The 21,101-nt window shown below is 45.3% G+C and overlaps 1 protein-coding gene across 7 annotated transcripts in view; it reads left to right on the forward strand.

Annotated features, from left to right (window-relative positions):
• PDZD2 (PDZ domain containing 2) overlaps positions 1–21,101 on the forward strand; it is a 468,182-nt gene that overhangs the window by 367,082 nt on the left and 79,999 nt on the right. For all 7 annotated transcript variants that reach the window (XM_054488616.1, XM_054488615.1, XM_063664695.1 and 4 more), the window contains one exon: positions 4,909–5,061. In XM_054488616.1, the coding sequence (XP_054344591.1) occupies positions 4,909–5,061 (153 nt within the window). The remainder of the gene's footprint in view (positions 1–4,908; positions 5,062–21,101) is intronic.

Here is a 21,101-nt window from a genome sequence, read left to right on the forward strand (position 1 = left end):
GCCTCTTGACATGTTTCTCTTCTTTATCCAACAAGAGCAAGTAATCCACAAGCTTCCTTGCTGTCTTCACACTTGAAGAGGGAGGGGAGAGCTTTTGACTTGCTGAATATAAAGACTAACAAAAATGTAAACTATTGTTATTATGGATAATAGTCACCTTGTTGCAAAACTTTAAGGCATTGTTTTGGAAATACAGCAGTTACTTTATTGTGGAGAGGATGCCTCATGTTTCCACACAAATAAATTGTTTGCTTATAGTAAGAGCTTAGGAAGTTTTTATTGAATGAATAAACTCAGAATATACAAGTTAGTTTTGATATTCCTGGAAGCAACATATATCAGTACAGATCTCTTGCTTGCTTTTTTGCTTTTTTCACTCTTGGTTTTTATTAACAAGTAATATATATGTATTGCATCAAATGTAGACAACCCCAAAAAAAAATACAGAGAAGAAGATGATGAAATTCTCATAATACCACCAATAGTACTTACTATCCATTAACTGGAGTGTCCTTCGAGCTGGGAACATCTGTATGTATGTGCAACATGTAGATACATGTTTTCTGTAAAATGGAGTCAAATACCAGGAAATGGCATATATACCCTGGAGGCAGTCCCACCTGGACTTAAATCGAGCACAGCCCTTTAAAAGCTGCATGTCCTGGCCAAGTTGTTACTTCTCCTAATTCTCTGTTTTCTTCCCTGTACAGTGAGAACCAGTAACTACCTCATGAGGATGATGTTAGGAGAATTAAATGAGATATCAAGGGGGCGGGCGCAGTGGCTCACACCTGTAATCCCAGCAATTTGGGAGGCCAAGGTGGGCGGATCACTTGAGGTCAGGATTCGAGACCAGCCTGCCCAACATGGTGAAACCCTGTCTCTACTAAAAACACAAAAATTAGCCAGGCATGGTGACGTGCACCTGTAATCCCAGCTACTAGGGGGGCTGAGGCAGGAGAATCGCTTGAACCCAGGAGGCAGAGGTTGCAGTGAGCCGAGATCGCGCCACTGCACTCCAGCCTGGGTGACAGAGTGAGACTCTGTTTCAAAAAAAAAAGATATCAAGGGCCCTGAGCAGTGTAGCTGGTTATAGCAAGAACTGGATAAATGTTTACCTCATGGTTATCACAGTTTATTACCTTTAGCTTATTATTACATACATTATTAATATAGTTATTACATATTACTTTAACCTGCTTTTTCACTGAGTAGCATACTGTAAGAATCTTTCCACGTTAGGAAGTACAATTTTTTTTTTTTTTTTGAGACAGGGACTTGCATTTTTGCCCAGGCTGGAATTCAGTGGTGTAATCATATAGCTGTCTGCAGCCTGAAACCCTGAGGCTGAAGTGATCCTCCCATCTTAGCCTCCCAAGTAACTGGGACTACAGACACGTGCCACCATACATGGCTACTGTTCATTTGTTTGAGACAGATTTAAACAATTTTTTGTAGAGGCAGTCTCTCTCTGTGTTGCTCAGGCTGGTCTCAAACTCCTGCCCTCAAGCGATCTGCCTACCTAGGCCTCCCAAGGTACTGGGATTACAGGCATGAACCACTGCCAGGCTCAACACCTTTTTTTTTTTTTTTCTGAGACAGAGTCTCGCTCTATCACCCAGACTGGAGTGCGGTGGTAAAATCTTGGCTCACTGCGACCTCTGCCTCCTAGGTTCAAGCTATTCTTCTGTCTCGGCCTCCTGAGTAGCTGGGACTATAGGCACGTGCCACCGCATCTGGCTGTTTGTATTTTTAGTAGAGACGGGGTTTCACTATGTTAGCCATGCTGGTCTTAAACTCTTGGCCTCAACTGATCCACCCGCCACAGCCTCCCAAAGTGCTGGGATTACAGGTATGAGCCACCACACCCAACCCCAGCACCATTTTTAATGGTCGCAGAGTAGTCTATCCTGCATCTGCTATGCCTTTACTTGACAGTTGGGATTAAAAAAACAAAAAACAAACTCTTTTCGGTTAATCCAGCAGAAGTAGAATTGACATCACAGAAGAGGACTGAACTCACTTTTTTTTCCCTTTCCTTAGATAAGGCCTAACAATATAGTATTCACAATTACTGATCCAAAATAAATTATCTTCAGGTACCTTGAAGGTGGAACCAACGTGAAACTAGTAACAAACATCACTGTCGCTAGGTGCCAGCTTGCTAATATTTAGTAACATCCATTGTTTAAGATGGGTTTCATTCATTTATTTTTTGGTCCTCTTTTCTGTCAACCCTCACGCAATGTGATTAAATATGATTAAGACGTTCTGTGTGTTTGCTTCCTTGTGGAAATGGCTGACGCAAAGGACTGAGGAGAGAACAGGTAGCTCTTCTTGCTCTCTTTCTAGAGCCATGGATTCGCTCTAGAGCCCCAGCCCCCTCCCTGGCCCCTGGCCCTCATGTGCTGCGGCATTTTCCCAGAGGGCTCTGGCTCCTGTGTGGTCCACTTTTGCAGCAAGGCCTTCATGATCTCACCTGCGTCTTACAAGCTACTCTCGCCTTACCTGTACATAAGATCAAAGGGCTGTGTGTTGGCGACGCCCCTTCAGAATCTTATCCAAATGGAGTCTGGGCCGGGTGTGGTCCCTCATGCCTGTAATCCCAACACTTTGGGAGGCTGAGATAGGAGGACTGCTTGAGGCCAGGAGTTCAAGACCAGCCTGGTCAACATAGTGAGACCCCATCTCTATAAAATAATAATAATAATAATAATAATTAATAAATAAATAAATGGAGTCTTATTCCATGTATTTTTGTTGACCTTTAAAAGTTGTTCAAGGACTGCCTTCATTGAAAAAGACCTTATCTGACATTTTGAGTCAACAATCTAATCTCTTTTGTTTCTTTTTCTTTTTTTTTTTTTTGGAGATGGAGTTTCGCTGTTGTTGCCCAGGCTGCAGTCTCAGCTCACTGCAACCTCCGCCTTCCGGGTTCGAGGGATTCTTGTGCCTCAGTCCCCCAAGTAGCTGGGATTACAGATGCCCGCCCACCACACCTGGCTAATTTTTGTATTTTTAGTAGAGACGGACGGGGTTTCACCATGTTGGCCGGCTGGTCTTGAACTCCTGACCTCAGGTGACCACCCACCTCGGCCTCCCAAAGTGCTAGGATTACAGGCATAAGCCACTGCGCCCGGCCGGTTGAATCTCTTTCTAATGAACATATGCTGGGGGAATGAGCACAGGAGCAGGAAGGAGGAGATCATGGATATGTGAGCTCTGGGCTAGGCCTGGGGACACAGCAGCGAATGGAAATGGTGTTAGGTGGGAGCAGTTCTTGGACACGCAGGGGAGATATACAGCTAGACACACTGCAAGGGGATGAAAGCAGTAGTCAAAGACTTTACAGAAGAAAGGAGAGGCAAATGGAGTGGCTCCTGAGATGACCCAGGTGGGCTTTCAGAAGGAGAGGTGTTCAAGCCTTGCCCGGGTGGGCCTCAGTCGTGAAAGAAAGGGTGGTCCCAGCAGAGGGAGCTGCTGGCGGAAAAGGCAGTGGGCAAGGAAGAGTCCAAAGGGTTTGGAAGGCAGTATGGCATCAGAGTGGGTTGGTGGGGAGACTGGAGGATGGGGATGAGTTTGGAGAGCGGGGCAGAAGCAGCTCTATAAGATGCTGATCTAGCCAGGCTCGGTGGCTCATGCCTGTAATCCCAGCACTTTGGGAGGCCAAGGCGGGCAGATCACGAAGTCAGAAGTTCGAGACCAGCCTGGCCAACATAGTGAAAACCCCGTCTCTACTGAAAATACAAAAATGAGCCAGGCATGGTGGCGCGTGCCTGTAGTCTCAGCTACTTGGGAGTTGAGGCAGGAGAATCGCTTGAACCGGGGAGGTGGAGGTTGTGGTCAGCTGAGATTGTGCCACTGCATTCCAGCCTGGGCAATAGAGCGAGACTCTGTCTCAAAAAAAAAAAAAAAAATTAAATTAAAAAATCAATTAAAAAAAGATGCTGACCTCTTTAGACAGCATCCTTAAAGCAGCCCAGGGGAGGCCAGCAAAGGATCTTGGGTCAGGTGTGGTGACTGACTCCTGTAATCCCTGCACTTTGGGAAGCCAAGGCAGGAGAATGGCTTGAGCCCAGGAGTTCAAGACCAGCCTGGGCAACATAGACCTTGTCTCTACAAAAAAAATTTTTTAATTAGCCAGGCATGGTGGTGCATACCTGTAGTTCCAGATACTCAGGAGGCTGAGGCAGGCAGGAGGACCACTTGAGCCCAGAGGTTTGAGGTTGCAGTGAGCCATGATTGCACCACCGCACTCAGCCTGGGTGACAGAATAAGACCTTGTCTATTAAAAAAAAAAAAAAAGTGATTGTTTTATAAAGGGATCTTAAATTCGGGGAGCTTGGATTGCCCATAGAAACACTGAGCTAAAGGCTGAGTGTGGTGGCTCACGCCTGTAATCCCAGCACTTTGGGAGGCTGAGGCAGGTAGACCATTTGAGGTCAGGAGTTGGAGACTAGCCTGGCCAACATGGTGAAACCCTGTCTCTATTAGAAATACAGTGTCAGGTGTGGTGGCTCATGCCTGTATTCCCAGCTACTTGGGAGGCTGATGCAGGAGAATCATTTGAACCCAGGAGGCGGAGGTTGCAGTGAGCCAAGATCGTACCACTGCACTCCAGCCTGGGCAACACAGCAAGACTGTCTCAAAAAAAAAAAAAAAAAAAAGAAAAAGAAAAAGAAAAGAAACAAACAGCTAAGAATCACACATTCTCTTGGGGGGAAAATGGGTTTGGGTTTAAATTGGGTCCACACCCCTGACCTTTGAGGTAACCTTGCAGACACACAACATTTACTCCATGTAGTCTTTGGGTTGGGAGCACATAGCTTGACTCTGCCAGGTTGCCTTCAAGAACTGCTTGGTTCTGGGGAGTAATTCATGGATGGGCCTTTAATTGTGTCCCCATAGGAAAACTCTGCGGAGGACCTCCTCAGGTTAACGTCTAAGAGCTTGCCGGATCTGACCAGCTCGGTAGAAGATGTGTCCTCCTGGACTGATAACGAAGACCAGGAGGCAGACGGGGAAGAGGACGAAGGAACCAGCTCTTCTGTCCAGAGAGCAGTAAGTGGCTCTGTGCTCCTGGCTTTCTGTTGGAATTACGTTTTTCTGAAGTCCTGGGCGCCAGGATTAGGGGATAAATGCTTGAGATAGTATGATAGAGACCATGATGGGAAAAGACCCCAGTGCATTCTTTCTATGTTTTTCTCGGAATCTCTGAGAAAAATCTGTGAGGGTGATATTTTTCCTTTAAGGAAAAAAATGAAATGGTAAACAAGATAAGCAACCCAGGGGGCTGGGCACAGTGGCTCACACCTGTAATGCCGGCACTTTTGGAGGCGGAGGCAGGTGGATCACCTGAGGTCAGGAGTTCAAGACCAGCCTGGCCAACATGATGAAACCTAGTCTCTACTAAAAATACAAAAATTAGCCAGGCATGGTGGTGCGTGCCTGTAATTCCAGCTACTCAGGAGGCTGAGGCAAGAGAATCGTCTGAGCCCAGGAGGCAGAGGTTGCAGTGAGCTGAGATCTCGCCACTGCACTCAAGCCTGGGCTATAAAGCGAGACTCCCTCTCAAAAAACCTCTCAAAAAAAAAAAAAAAAAAACTGGATATTGAGTTCAGCACATATATTAATTTCTAGAATGCTTTATAATATATACAAAGATTTTGCTGCTATGCCTTGCTAGTGTGTTTGACAACTACTATTAGTGAATTTAAACTTGGATGGAGAGATTTCTGGTTCAAAGTGGAATGTTAAAATAACACAAAAAGGCTAGGTGCTGTGGCTCACGCCTGTAATCCCAACACCTTGGGAGGCCAAGGTGGGTGGATTGCTTGAGCTCAGGAGTCGGAGACCAGCCTGGCCAACGTGACGAAACCCCATCTTTACAAAAAATACAAAAATAAAATTAGCCAAGTGTGGTGGGGCGTGCCTGTAGTCCCAGCTACTCAGGAGGCTGAGGCAGGATGATCACTTGAGCCTGAGAGGTCAAGCCTGCAGTGAGCTGTGATCCTGCCACTGCTCTCCAACCTGGGCTACAGAGCAAGACCCTGCCTCAAAAAATAATAATAATATAAGGCTCTGTGTTCTCTTCTTTGCGTCCCAAATCTGAAAGATGTGCCATTTTTAGTGTGAACTCTTATTAGCCCTTGTTCCCCATCTAAACAGCTGTGGGGTGGGTGGGCACCCTCTCTCTGCCCCTTGGAGCCCCTTCCTCCTTCCCACTCTCCTGAACCTAGGCAGCATAAGTAAGCACTGGCAAATCAGCTTTGCTTACAATAAGGCCTTAGAAGATGAAAGACGCATCTCATTTACCACAATAAGCTATATTTAAAGGGGGAAAAGTTGCTTTTCGTCTTCCTTTTTGTTCCTGGAAACCTAGGGCTACCAAGCATGGTTGTGCAGGTTGTGACTGCACAAAGGTGTCACTTGTAAGGGTGTACCATTCACATCATAAACATCATAAGCTTTTAGATTTATTATAACCGTTTTCTGAAGGATGGCAGTATAGGGGCTCCCTGTGCTCTGTGCTGGCACGGCAGTTACCCTCTGCTCCTTCTTTTCCATGGTTATAAGAAGGGAAATGATGTGGCGGTGCAACAGCAGACTTCAGCTCCAGCACAGCTCCAGCATTCTGACCTTTCCTTACTGTATATCCTTCACTAGCAGCTCTCCAGCCCAGGGGGTTCCTCATTGCTCTCTTCCCCTCCTGTTCCCACAGTCTAGAGGGCTCATCCCTGCTGAGCAGGATCTCATTGCTCAGCAGTTGTGCCCGGAGACATCTCAGCCAGCTTTCAGTGGAAAGCTAAGTAAGCCCTGGGTCTGCGGTGAGGACAGCCCTGCAGCACGTCTGCACCACCTCTGCTGAGCCTCCAAGCCATTGACGGAGCATAACAGCTCTTTGTAGAGAGCTTACAAGCGCACATATTTTTTAAAAAATTATTTTTTTTATTGTTTATTTTTTAGAGACGGAGGATTGCTCTGTCGCCCAGACTGTAGTGCAGTGGAGCGATCTTGGCTCGCTGCAACCTCTGCCTCCCAAGTTCTAGCAATTCTCCTGCCTCAGCCTCCCGAGTAGCTGGGACTACAGACGCATGCCACCGCGCTTGGCTAATTTTTTGTATTTTCATTAGTAGAGACGAGGTTTCACTGTGTTGCCCAGGCTGGTCTCGAACTCCTGAGCTCAGGCAATCCACCTGCCTCAGCCTCCCAAAGTGCTAGGATTACAAGCGTGAGCCACCGCACCTGGCCCAAAAAAATTTCTTCAGTCATACTCTCTTGCAAAAAGACTCCAAGGAATTATTTAATTTGAACTTCATATACTAAATACTAGTATATGAAGCTCTAATAAATAACCTATCACATATATTAAATATATTACATGTTATATAATGTATTTTTATTTAAGTTATTATTTAAACTTACAATTTAAATAAATTTATTATAATTCTAATGACTACGTATAATTTAAATTATGCATAATTTATATGAGTTTTTCTGAGTATAAAAGTAATGTTTTACTATGTAAATGTTTTTGACCAAAAAAATCCTAAAGACAGGATAAATCACCAACAATCCTATATTCAAAGATGGCCATCTATAACATTTTGCTGTGGCTTTCTAATTTTTTTCTTTAAGCAGATTTGTATTTTTAATTGACCTTATATTAACATACTTATGAAACGCTATGGTCTTAATGACATAATCATGAACGTATCCCTATGTCATTAAAGGGTCTTCTGAAACATGATTTATAATGGCTAATATTCCTTAACATGAAAGTGCCATAATTTGTTTCACCAATGTACTTCACATTTTATATTCAAATTTTTTTAAATGTAATTTCGTATAGAACATCTTTGCTCCTATATCTCTCTGTGTTATCTTTTTTTTTTTTTTTTTTGACGTTTCCTTACATGGCTTATAGCAGTAAAATTGCTTAGTCAAAGGTTTTTTTCTGGAGAGATTATAGTAATTTACACTTGTAGGATAGGCCAGTTCCCACCATCACCAAAAACATTATCTTTAGAAAAGTTTACCAATTAATCACACATTGTTTTATGAGTTTATTACTGTAGTTTTTTCAAGGGAATTTCAATGCATTTTGTCATAACTCACTGGATTTGGGAAGCTTTGTGTTGCCTTTAAGGGGAAGCTAAGCCTCTCGGCAGTATTTCGCTACCATTGTACCTGTTGTCCTGGCTCTATTTCTGGGTTTCTCTGTCATGCCACCAGAAGCTCTTAATACACTGATCCTAAGCCCATTATCTTCTGTGGAGAAACCAGCACTGATCCTACTTTGACAATTCTCCTTCTCTTGTGCACCAGACAGGACACCACCTCCACCTCCCTCCCCTTCTGCTCCACCCCCATCACAAGGCATTCACGGATGAGGTGGAACGGGGCTTCATGCCTGGCCATCACCAAAGCCTCAACACCCATCATTTCTCAGCCATCTCTTGAGCTCTCGTTTCAGCCCAGGGGAACCAGGCCTGAGACAGAGCCCTGCAGGGGGCAGGAAGTGTGGGCAGCCGGGAGAGGACGTTTTCCAGGCTTCACAGTCTACCAGGGTCGGCCCTGCTATGCCTTATAAAGGTGCTGAACTACTGAAAAAAATGTTCTTTCTTTTTTAGTTACATGTTCACAATCCATGATTCTTTGTTTCAGCATTTTTAAAAATGAAAGGACCACTTAAAGAAATGTGGTACTGTTTTAATCAACTGAGTTACAAAAAGCCTTTTATTTCACAGACGATGATGATTAAACCTGCCGCCAAATTCTAGCCAGACATGGACTATTTTTGCACCTGTATGTCGTGGTGTGCTCCGACCGCTTAAGCTGAGGAAATGTAATACAAATGCTGATGAGGATCTGCCATGTGTCCCCTTATGATTTATTTTTAATGGCTACAATAAAAAGCAATGAGATTTCCCTCTCAGAAAGCGCCATCCATGCTTAGAATAAAACCATATGGTGAATATCAAGTTTAAGGAGTAGAAGCCGGTGAAAAAGAGAATGGGAACAGGATGGTGAAACCCCACAATCATTTGCATAATTGTCAGTCATCTCAGTGGGGTCTGGCTTCAGTGACAGGGCTAGCCGTCTGCCACGACTCACCCCCACTGTCACCACCACCACATCCAAGATTAAAGACTGCCAATTTGGTCTCAGAAATATCAAAGTCTAGCCCTTCCGCCATACCACCCATGGCCCTGTTCTACCTGATTGGCCGTTCTTCCCCGAATCTCTCTTCATTTTCTGCTCTGCAATGACAGTTTCTTTTTTTCTTTTTCTTTTGAGATGGAGTCTCACTCTGTCACCAGGCTGGAGTGCAGTGGCATAATCTCGGCTCACTGCAGCCTCCGCCTCCTGGGTTCAAGCAATTCTCCTGCCTCAGCCTCCTGAGTAGCTGGGACTACAGGCATCCGCCACCACACCCAGCTAATTTTTGTATTTTTAGTAGAGATAGGGTTTCACCATGTTGGCCAGGCTGGTCTTGAACTCCTGACTTCAGGTGATCTGCCCGCCTCAGCTTCCCAAAGTGCTGGGATTACAGTCGGTAGCCACCGCACCTGGCCTGACAATTTCTTTTTTTCTAGAGACAGGGTCTTGCTCTGGCGGTACCCAGGCTGAAGTGCAGTGGTGCGATCATAGCTCACTGTAACCTCAAACTCCTGGGCTCAAGCAATCCTCCCACCTCAGCCTCCTGAGTAGCTGGGAGTACAGGTGCACGCCACCACGTCCTGCTAATTTTTTAAGTACTTTTTTTGTAGGGATGGGGTGTTGCTATGTTGCCCAACCTGGTTTCAAACTCCTGGCCTCAAGCGATCCTCCCACCTCGGCCTCCCAGATAGCTGGGATTAGAAGTGAGCCACCTCGCCTGGCCGTGCAATGACAATATTTTAAGTGAGAATCTGGCATGTCACTTAAATGTTTAAGATCTCCAATAAAATGAGTGGCACATGCATTGTGATTATTGGCTATTCAAAAAAAGTATGTGTCCTTTCTCAAGTGTAAATAATTTCTTTGAAAAAGAAGAGATTTTTCATGAGAAAAATCTATTTTCTAGCCTTCTGAGAGAGAAATTTTAAAATGAAGAGGAAGAGTTTCAGTATAATAGGGTGTGAAATGGGTGATACTTATTAAGTGATTGGATCCTGTCTCCCTTTTTATATTTTTAACAAAGAAAAAAAAAAATGGAAGTAATGGTTGTCTTTGCCAAATCTGCAATTGTAAAGCTCACCTCGGAAGAGTTTGTTTAGCACATCAGTCAGGAGACCCGTATCTGGCTTCCTTTGCCATCAAGTGAATCAGTTCTAACATTTTTGAAATCACAAGTTTGGAAAAATCTTGGAGGAGTTTTGGGCGATTCAGGTTTTAGAAGGAATAAAGGACCTGTTTCTTACAAGGAAAGAAGAGCAAAGCAGGACCTTCCGATTCTGTGAGTCTGATATGGGTGTTTGATTCTTTGTTGGTGGAACTGCCAGGGTTATGGGAACCTGAAAGCCAGTACCCTCGAGTGTAGACATGAGGCCTGTGGAAAGAAAGGAGAGGACCTCTTGTGTTTTATTTGGACTGAATAATTGATCAAATGTCCGCTCTAAACGTTTCCAAATGTGTCCCGGCAGTAAGGACTTCTGTTACAGCATCTGAATGTATCATTTTTGGTTGATTCATGGTGTCCTAGATGGGAAACTCTCTCTTGTTTCGGGGTTGACCTGCTTTTTTCTGGCAAATTGAACTTAGAGTCTAATACAAAGAACAATGAACACCAAGGGTGTAAACCTGTGATTAGCATTAAAACAGAAAGACACAGAGTCTGACTGGAAGGCAGATCTTCAGAGTAGAACTGTTAATGCTGAGAGACACCAGCATGGAGCTCTGCATCTAAGGGGAGCGCATATTCTTCCCCTGAGGCCTTGAGGATAGAGGGTTACCACTTAGGCTGCTTCTATGGGCAGTGTGGGCTGAGCCTCACAGTCTCTCTGAGCCCAGGGCAATCGCAGCAGCCTCTGCTTATGGATTCCTCAACTCTGCCCCGGCTCAAGAACAGTCTGCCCTTCTCTTTGGACTTCCACTTGCTATTTATGTAACTTCAGGATTCACCTCTTCCAGGAAGTCTTCCCAGAGCCATACATCCTACCTGCCTGGGCCCCCAGCACGCAGTGTGCCCTATGTTGTCTTCCCTGGCCCTTAACTCAGATTGTAGTGACATTGTTATTCAAGTGACAGCTCATTTAATGTCATCCTCCATGAGTGGAGGCTCCACGGGGGCAGGGCCCCTGTCAGGTTTGCTCACTTGCGTCTCCCAGGTCCTCACTGTCACTGTGTGTGTATGGAGATAGATGGATGGTTGGACAGATGTGCAGATGGGGGGATGGTTGATGTACCCTCTCACCATCCCGCAGTGCCCCCTGCATACCTCTCGTCATAAAGCTTTGGTCGCCTTCCACCGTCTTCCCCAGCATACCATGAATTTAAAATGGCCTGGGCCGGGCACAGTGGCTCACACCTGTAACCCCAGCACTTTGGAAGGCCTAGGCAGGCGGATCACTTGAGGTCAGGAGTTCGAGATCAGCCTGGCCAATATGGCAAAACCCCATCTCTACTAAAAATACAAAAAAATTAGCCAGGTGTGGTGGCTCACGCCTGTAATCCCATCTATGAGGGAGACTGAGGCACAAGAATCGCTTGAACCCCGGAGGCAGACGTGGCAGTGAGCCGAGATGGGTGCCACTGCACTCCAGTCTGGGTGACAGAGCCAGACCCTGTCTCAAAAAAAGAAAAAAATAGTTTAAAATGGCCTTGGCACATAGTGGACATTTGTTTCTGTCCCCAAATGAGAGAAAGTCTCTCTGCTACTCCCTTCTGGGAACTTCTGTCTGGGATAAGAATATCAGTGATTTGGACATCATTTTTTGAAGTATAACATTGGGAGAACACAGTATCCCTTCCCTTAAAATAGGATATTTGTGGTAGCATCTCATTAACAGATAAGTAAATTTCTTCCTTTTTGTTTGGTTAAGGTTAGAAACCTGCAAGCAGCTAGAGGGAATTTAGGACTTGGTTTTTAATGAATCAGCAGCAAAAACAAAGGATTAAACATCCCAGGGGGAGTTGGTGAAGAAATAAGTGGGATATAAGTGAAAAGACCAAAAAGGCACCAGGGCAAAGAGCCCAGAACTGTGAGTGTCAGAGATGTGGGTTGTGGTAAACAACCATAAAGTGTCAGAACTGCAGGGAACCTTCGGGAGTAACTGGTCCCAACCTCGCATTTTATAAGCTGGAGACCTACAATGAGAGGGAAGACCGCAGGGCTCGCAGGGCTCGGCTGATAGCAAACTTGTTCCCCTGGAAAAGTCACATTATAGCTCAAGGCAGCTGTGAGGGGAAAAAAAGAGCCAGGACAAAGAGATGAATGCAGTGCTAAGAGTTCACAGACTTTACCGAAATGCAGAAGGATCACTGTTTATGCAAAAGCATGAATGGGCGCAGGGAGCTTCCACACTCCTGCATCCGGTTCACGTGCGCTCTGGAGAGGCCTCCTTGGCAGGTCTGAGTGGAGTGGGGCCCTGGAGTCTGTGTTTCTGGTGATTCTGATGCTCAGCGAGATTATAAAAAGTGAAAGTGGCAAGGCTTCTAAGAGTCTCCCAGCTAGGGGCTGGGCGATGCCCAGGGACCTCTGTGTGCACGGCGTTGAGACAAGGGGAGGTTTTAGGCCCCCAACTGTCTCCCTATTTTCTGCAGTTCAGGGACAGAGGGAGTGAGGCCAAGGTGTTTGTGGCGCTCGTGGGAAACTTAGAAGCACAGATCCCCCAGCCTGCTCCGGATCCTCATGAGCACAGACTGGCTTGCCCGTCATTGTTCTCATTGCCTTCCCAGACACCAGTTCCTGTTATATAGACCAGAGCCGCTGATGCAGAAACTGCCTCATTCTCAGCACCAACCCGCAGCAGGCGGCCACACATGCCGATCCACAGTTCCCTGAGTTGTGCATTTTCTCCCCACTGCCCCAAACTGAACTTATCTCTCTCCCCCACCTCAGCCCAGGACTTCCCAAGTAGGTCTCAGTTCACTTAGATGTTCCTTAAGCAACACTTCAGCTGGCACAGGACGTATAAAAGTTTGCTTGAAACTCAATGCCTTATGTCGGATTGCCAGAGCAAGATAGGAAAGACAAGACTGCAGTGATTGCTGGTCTGAGAAAATAAGATTTACATTTGGGGGTGGTTTTTGTTTGGTTTGGTTTTATATTTAAGAAAATGAAGTGATTATTTAAGTGGGTGGAGGAAGAAAGGAGATAAGAATAATTACTTGGCCGAGATGAATTGCCTGGAAAACTGCTGAAGTTTGAATCCCGTGGCACACTCTCAGGGTCCTGTTCCAACTGGCTACCTGGACTTGCTGCATTTTTATCTAAGGAGTTTGCAGTTCTCCAGGTAAACAGCTCATGTCATTTGCATAGAAAAGCTTCTTTTTTTTGAGACAGGGTCTCACTCTATTGCCCAGTCTGGAGTGCAATGGCACAATTATGGCTCACTGCAGCCTTGACTTGCTGGGTTCGAGAGATCCTCCCACCTCAGCCTCCTGAGTAGCTAGGATTACAGTTGCATGCCACCATGCCCAGCTAATTTCTTTGTATATTTTGTAGAGACAGGGTCTGCCTATGTTTTCTAGGCTGGTCTCAAACTCCTGGGCTCAAGCAATCCTCCCGTCTCAGCCTCCCAAAGTACCGGCATTGCAGGCGTGAGCCACGTTTCCCAGCCAGAAAAGCAAATATTGTATTTCACATGGATCCTCAAAGAGCAGTGGTCTCTATAATAGAATAGGCACACCCAGAGGAGAAGCCAGATGATCTCTTGGGGTGTAGGAGGAAAATATTAGAACTTATGTAGGTCTTACCATGTTTTAGATTGTTTTGTTTTATGTCTACGTTAGGAGTGCTTGATGGCTTCTCAGCCTAGAAAGACTGACATCATAACATGGAGCATTAGGAAATACAGTTAAAAAAATTTCCTTAGTATGCAATCAACTTTATTATCGTTCTTTGGATTGGAAAAATTCTTTCAGATTTCATTGAAAATAAAATATGAATCATTGGAGCATATAATAAGGTTTCTTGGCCCTCAAGTTAATTTCTTTTATGAACGTAATATGTAGAAGTCATCTAATGACTTTCTCACGGGAGGTAAGTTGCTTCCTGTCTTTGTGCATTTCATTAGTGTTCCAAGATGCCTTCTCACCCCCGTTCCAAATTTTCATCTTATTTGTACCACTCCTATTTAGTTAATTTCAGTTTATGTGTCCTTAAGGGGTTTATGTCTGTGGTCCACAAGTTGAAATGTAAAGTAGAATATATATATATATATATTTTTTTTTTTTTTTTAATTAAATTTTTTTTTTTGAGACAGAGTCATCCTCTGTCGCCCAGACTGGAGTACAGTGGCACAATCTCAGCTCACTGCAACCTCCACCTCCATGCCTGGCTAATTTTTGTATTTTTAGTGGAGACAAGGTTTCACCATGTTGACCAAGCTGGTCTCAAACTCCTGACCTTGTGATCCGCCTGCCTTGATCTCCCAAAGTGCTGGGGATTACAGGCGTGAGCCACCATGCCCAGCCAAAATAGAATATATTAAGACTCAAGGAAGACAGCTGTTGAGAAATGAAACTGAAATAGAAATTTCTTCTGCCATAGACAAAATCATGGCAATAACCACACAAGGTGGGAACAGGGTAATGTGGCTCATTTTTGCACAATGTATCTCAGGATAACTCTGTTTATGAGCTTCGCTGAGCCTTTAAGGTAACAAAAATCCTTGAGATGTGTCTTCTGAGACTAATGTAGATAATGTTGCTGCACTGTCAGAATCTTACTCTTAAGAGGAACAGGAGATCCTCACTTAGTTTCAGTTTCAGTTATTGTGCTGGATTATAGGCAAATGACAAAATGATCTTTTTTTTTTTTTTTTTTTTTTGAGACAGTCTCTCACTGTCAGCCAGGCTGGGGTGCAGTGGCACGATCTTGGCTCACTGCAACCTCCACCTCCCAGGTTCAAGCGATTGTCCTGCCTCAGCCTCCCAAGTAGCTAGGACTATAGGTACACGGCACCATGCCTGGCTAATTTTTTGTATTTTTAGTAGAAACAGTGTTTCACCATGTTGGCCAGGCTGGTCTTGAACTCCTAACCTCAAGTGATCTGCCCACCTCGGCCTCCCAAAGTGCTGGGATTACAGGAGTGAGCCACTGCACCTGGCCAACAAAATGATCTTTGACGGTGCATAGATGAGTTAGATAAATGGGCATTGGGTGCCGAGGGGGAAAAAAACCCACCTTACTTAAAGACTTCATGTGCATTGGAAGATTTGGAATTTTTTTTTTTTTTTTTTTACATTTTCCTCTTTTTAGCCACATCTTATGCAACATGGTAGCACACAGCCTGAGAAATAAAGCAAAATACAAGAGGTCAGAAGTTCCCCTGTGGAATCCAGGGCAGAAATTTCACAAAGAAATGGAGCGATTTAGGACAAACTCCTCACCCCACTCCCTACTGTTACTGTTTGCTTGCCTTGATGGTTTTTTTTTTTTTTTTAATTGTTGTTGTTTTTGAGGCAAAGTCTCTCTCTGTCACCCAGGCTGGAGTGCTGTGGCATGATCTCGGCTCACTGCAACCTCTGCCTCCCGGGTTTAAGCGATTCTCATGTCTCAGCCTCCTGATTTCAAGCAATTTTCGTGCCTCAGCCTCCCAAGTAGCTGGGATTACAGGCACCTGCCACCATGCCTGGGTAATTTTTGTATTATTTAGTAGAGATGGGGTTTCACCATGTTGGCCAGGCTGGTCTTGAACTCCTGACCTCAAGTGATCCACCTGCCTCAGCCCCCTAAAGTGCTGGGATTATAGGCATGAGCCACCACATCTGGCCTCCTGACAGAGACTGTCTAACTCCTCCAAGCCTTCAGTCATCTCTCCTTTCTCTGATTGCCAGTTTTACCTGTTTCTCACATTTTAGCACTTACAGTCAGAAAGTCAGCTCCTGGTTTGTTAATGGGCAGGTGTTTTCCAAAATTTGTTGGTAAAGGTTTTGTTTGGATATTCAAATTTATTTCCCCTTGAAACAAATATATCTACTTAGTAAATATCTGTGCAATTATCTTTTAAGCTATGAGTAGCAAAAAGGTGGCCTTTGTGTCACCCACTTACGCCTCCTCTTTAGCTCCTGGGGCAGACATCTGGAATTCTTCCTAGCACTCTTCCTGCTGATACCAGATACAACCGCAGTAGTTCATAACACGACCCTGCAGGTGCCCACAACCAAGGCATTGTATGAATCAATGCTGGATGACGGCCAGCCTGACATCTCCGTCCACATTCAGCACTGTGCTGGGTGCTTTGGGGATACAGAGATGGCAGACTCAGTCTTGTTTCTTCTCTCTTGGCATTTTTTATATTCCATAATGAATTATGATTATTTCTGTACTTGTCTTTTTCTTTTTTCGTTTTTTTTTTTTTTTTTTTTTGAGTGGGGAGATGGAGTCTCACTGTTGCCCAGGCTGGAGTGCAGTAGCATGATCTCTGCTCACTGCAACCTCTACCTCCCGGGTTCAAGCAATTCTCCTGCATTAGCCTCCCAAGTAGCTGGGACTACAGGCAAACACCGCCATACCCAGCTAATTTTTTTTTTTTTTTTTTGTATTTTAGTAGAGATGGGGTTTCACCGTGTTGCCCAGGCTGATCTCGAACTCCTGAGCTCAGGCAATCTGCCTGCCTCGGCCTCCCAAAGTGCTGGGATTATAGGTATGAGCCCCCGCACCCGGCCATTTCTGTGCTTTTCATATTCCCCTTTTCAGTATAATGAATCCTCAAGGAGCCATGTGCAATACTGACCTAGAGAAGAGATCTGATTCCTTCCGGGGATCAGCAGGGGTTCAATGGATGGGTGGCATTTGACTATTCCATAGGACTTCCACAGGAACACCTGCAGAAACTGATGACATTCTGGAAAAGAAAAATAACATATACAGTGGTCCTCAAATAGGAAATTTTGAAGTCTGTCCAGAGAGCCACAAAGTCTATTAAGCAAAATGTTCAGTCCATGCTTCTAGTTTCAGACTATAGAATTTTGACTTCTTTTACAAGGAAAGTGACTCACTGATGGGTTTTCAGTTGAATGACAGGGTCAGAGTTTTTAAGATTACTCAAGCAGTGGGGCAGACGAGGAGTGGGATTGAAGAAAGGCAGGATGGAGGTGAAGAGATGGATTTGGAGGCCTTTGCTGTACCTAGCCCCATTGAGAGGTAACCAGAGCCTGTGCTGCAGGAGTGATGCTCATGAGGATGGAGAGGCGGGAAGCTGTGTGAGTGACAGGCAGTGGGAGGTCACCCGCCAGTTGGGGTGCTGGCTTCTGGGAGCAAGGGCCCCTTGGCAAGGAGGGAGAGGATGAAAAGTTTCCTTCCCTTTTTTTCCTGAAGGCAGGGCTGGCCCTATGCAATATTTTGAATGGGTTTCTATTTGCCTTTGAACCCTTGTGTCATCCCCTCCTGCTCACTTGATGCCGGCTGTCTTTACAGGACCCTGGAGCCCAGAGCTTTCATCCTGGTCTGAACTCTCCGCTGAGGTCCCCACCATCTCCCCTCCCTGACAGCTTCTCCCTCCTCCTTCTCCAAGCCACGTTCTCTCATTACACCACCACCACCAACCCAAAAGACCAAAACACAAACCAACCTTTTCCATTTTTCCAAGCAGTGTGTTTGTTAGGAAAGCAATCTGACTTAAAACCTATTTAAACAGTGGCAAGTGATTCTGGGACACTTAGCAAAGTATGTACATTTTAAACAGAGAATCCTTCTTAAAGAGTTTATCTGTATCATTTAAAAATGAAATTTAAGATAAAATTATACAGAATCCTGGATGACAAGGTTGCTTTTAGAGGAAATACCGTGCTAGCTTCTTCCCTAAGATGTCTCTCTCTGTCACTTCCTTCCCTTCCACTTACTAAGTCATATTTTCTGAAAATTCTCAAGTCTTCATAATGACTCTGGGTACAGATGGCAGTGGGGAGATGGGTAGGGCTAGAGTATGAACTATTCCTAGACAGTAGCCCCCCTTATCCAGAGTTTTGCTTCCTGCAGTTTCATTTACCCACAGTAAACCTGTATCAGAAAATATAACTCCAGAAACAAACAATTCATAAGTTTTAAATTGTGTGCCATTCTGACGAGTGGTGAAATCTCACGCTGTCCTGCTCTGTCCCGCCTGGGACGTGAATCACCCCTTCATCCAGTTTATCTACACCATCTACACTACCTGCCCGTTAGTCACTACGTAGCCAGCTCCATGATCAGGTCATCTGTTGTGGTATCACGGTTCTTGTGATCAAGCAGTTGTATTCTACTTCATGATTGCCCCATAGTGCAAGCAGTGATGCTGGCAATGCAGATATGCCAAAGAGAAGCCATACACGGCTTCCTTTCGGTGGAAAGCTTCTTGAGGAAGGAAGGAAAAGTCATATGCTGAGGTTGCAAGATCTATGGTAAGAATGAATCTTCTATCCTTGAAACTGTGAAGAAGGAAAAAGAATTTTGTGCTAGTTTTGCCATCACCCCTCAAGCCGCAAAAGTTACAGCCACAGTGCATAAGCGCTTAGCTAAGATGGAAAAGGCATTAGATTTGTGGGTGGAAGACGTGAACAGAAACATGTTCCAATTAACGGGGCCGGGCGTGGTGGCTCATCCCTGTAATCCCAGTATTTTGGGAGGCCAAGGCGGGCAGATTACCTGAGGTCAGGAGTTTGAGACCAATATGGCCAACATGGCGAAACCTTGTCTCTACTAAAAATACAAAAATTAGCTGGGTGTGGTGGTGCACTCCTGTTATCCCAGCTACTCAGGAGGCTGAGGCAGGCGAATCGCATGAATCCAGGAGGTGGAAGTTGCAGTGAGCCAAGATTGTGCTATTGAACTCCAGCCTAGGCGACAGAGCAAGACTTCATCTCAAAAAAAGAAAAGAAAGAAACGTGGGGTTTGGCACATATGCCCCATGGATGGGGGCACTGTTGTAGATGAGGAGTTACAACTGAAGGGCCAGATAATAAGCATTTCAGGCTTTGCTAGCCAAACAGTCTTTGTTTCAACTGCTCACCTCTGCCTTTGTATTTTGAAAGCAGCCATAAACAATAAATAAATGGGCGTGACTGTGTTCCAGTAAAACTTGACAAAAACAAGTGCTGGGCCACATTTGGCCCCCAGGCATGTTTGCTGAGCCCTGCTGTAGGCGATCATTTGTGAGCCTGGAACAGCCTCTCTTTTTGCTCCTTCCTGTGGGCTCACCAGCATCTCAGCTTTCCCAACAGATTATCTTAAAGAAGCGCCTGCCCTTAGAAATATATGTCAGCAAAGCCCATGAACTCAACACTATTCCTAGAAAGAAAGGAAGGAAAAAGAAGGAAGGAAAGAAGCAGCAAGGAGCTCATGTTGATCTGGGGAAGGCAGCGGAAGGCCTTCTGGGGAAGGGCTCACTGTTAAGGCCTGGAACTTAACAGTGAGCCCTGGCCGGGTGCAGTGGCTCACATCTGTAATCCCAGCACTTTGGGAGGCTGAGGAGGGCAGATCACATGAGGTCAGGAGTTCAAGACCAGCCTGACCAACATGGAGAAACCCTGTCTCTACTAAAAATACAAAATTAGCCAGGCGTGGTGGCACATGCCTGTAATCCCAGCTACACGGGAGGCTGAGGCAGGACAATCACTTGAACCCGGGAGGCGGAGGTTGTGGTGAGCCAAGATTGCGCCATTGCACTCCAGCCTGGACAACAAGAGTGAAACTCCGTCGCAAAAAAAAAAAAACAAAAACAAAAAACAATAACAACTAGTGAGCCCAAATGTAACCATGATGCTTTTTTTTTTTTTTTTTTTTTTTTTTGAAACAGTCTCACTCTTGTCACCCAGGCCAGAGGGCAGTGGCATGATCTCGGCTCACTGCAACCTCCACCTCCCGTTTCAAGTGATTCTCTTGCCTCAGCCTCCCTAGTAGCTGGGATTACAGGTGCCCTCCACAATGCCCAGCTAATTTTTGTGTTTTTAGTAGACACAAGATTTCACTATGTTGCCCAGGCTGGTCTCGACCCCTGACCTCAAGTGATCCACCTGCCTCAGTCTCGCAAAGTGCTGGGATTGCAGGCGTGAGCCACCATGCCCAGCCCACGATGTCTTACTTTTCATCTAAAACCTGCCTAAATGGCATGCCCAGTTAAACAATCTTTTTCTGTTATAATAATCCATATAAGAATATGACACATTTTCTAACAGGTTTGTCTAAAAAAGAGCCTGGTGTGTTTACTGTTGCTGCTGAATTGGATTTGACTCCGCTGCTGTATCAGGGCCCCTTCTGACAATTCACCTCTTGCTTCCTTTCCTGCTAATTGTCCTGTTTACTACTATTTTTTTTTTTTTTTTTGGGTAACAATGTCTGGCTCTGTCACCCAGCCTAGAATGCAGTGGCACGATCTTGGCTCACTACAACCTCCATCTTCCGGGCTCAAGCTATTCTTCCACCTCAGCCTCCCGAGTAGCTGAGACTGCAGGCATGTGCCACCACACCCAGCTAGGTTTTGTATTTTTTGTAGACATGGGGGTCTCGTCTTGTTGCCCAGGCTGGTCTTGAACTCCTGGGCTCAAAGCAATCCGCCCGCCTCAGCCTCCCAAAGTGCTGAGATGACGGGTGTGAGCGACTGTGCCCAGCCCTATTTACTTCTTAGGACTCCTTTACATGCCCTTTCTTTTTTTAATAGCCTTCCCACCTCTACCTTTTACATGTCTTGAGATTTTCCTGCATGCATGTGTATGCGTGTGCATGCACACACACACACCCCCACCTGATTTTGTCATTCTGGTGTTTAAAGCATATCATAGTCCTACTTCCAGAAATATGTCCAATGCAATGAACCTGGTAGCAAACCCTGCTGAGAAATGACCCAAGGGTCTACCTTGAGTAGCCAGCCCCCAAATCCAAAGAATAGCTCCAGACCCAATAGTTTTCTCACCCACTAGGTCATGGGACCATGGCAAGAGTGAGAGAGTTCCACTTCCCAGAGAATGCCTGTTAT

The sequence above is a fragment of the Pongo pygmaeus genome, chromosome 4 (genome assembly GCF_028885625.2).
Source record: "Pongo pygmaeus isolate AG05252 chromosome 4, NHGRI_mPonPyg2-v2.0_pri, whole genome shotgun sequence".
In the NCBI taxonomy this organism is placed as follows: Eukaryota; Metazoa; Chordata; class Mammalia; order Primates; family Hominidae; genus Pongo; species Pongo pygmaeus.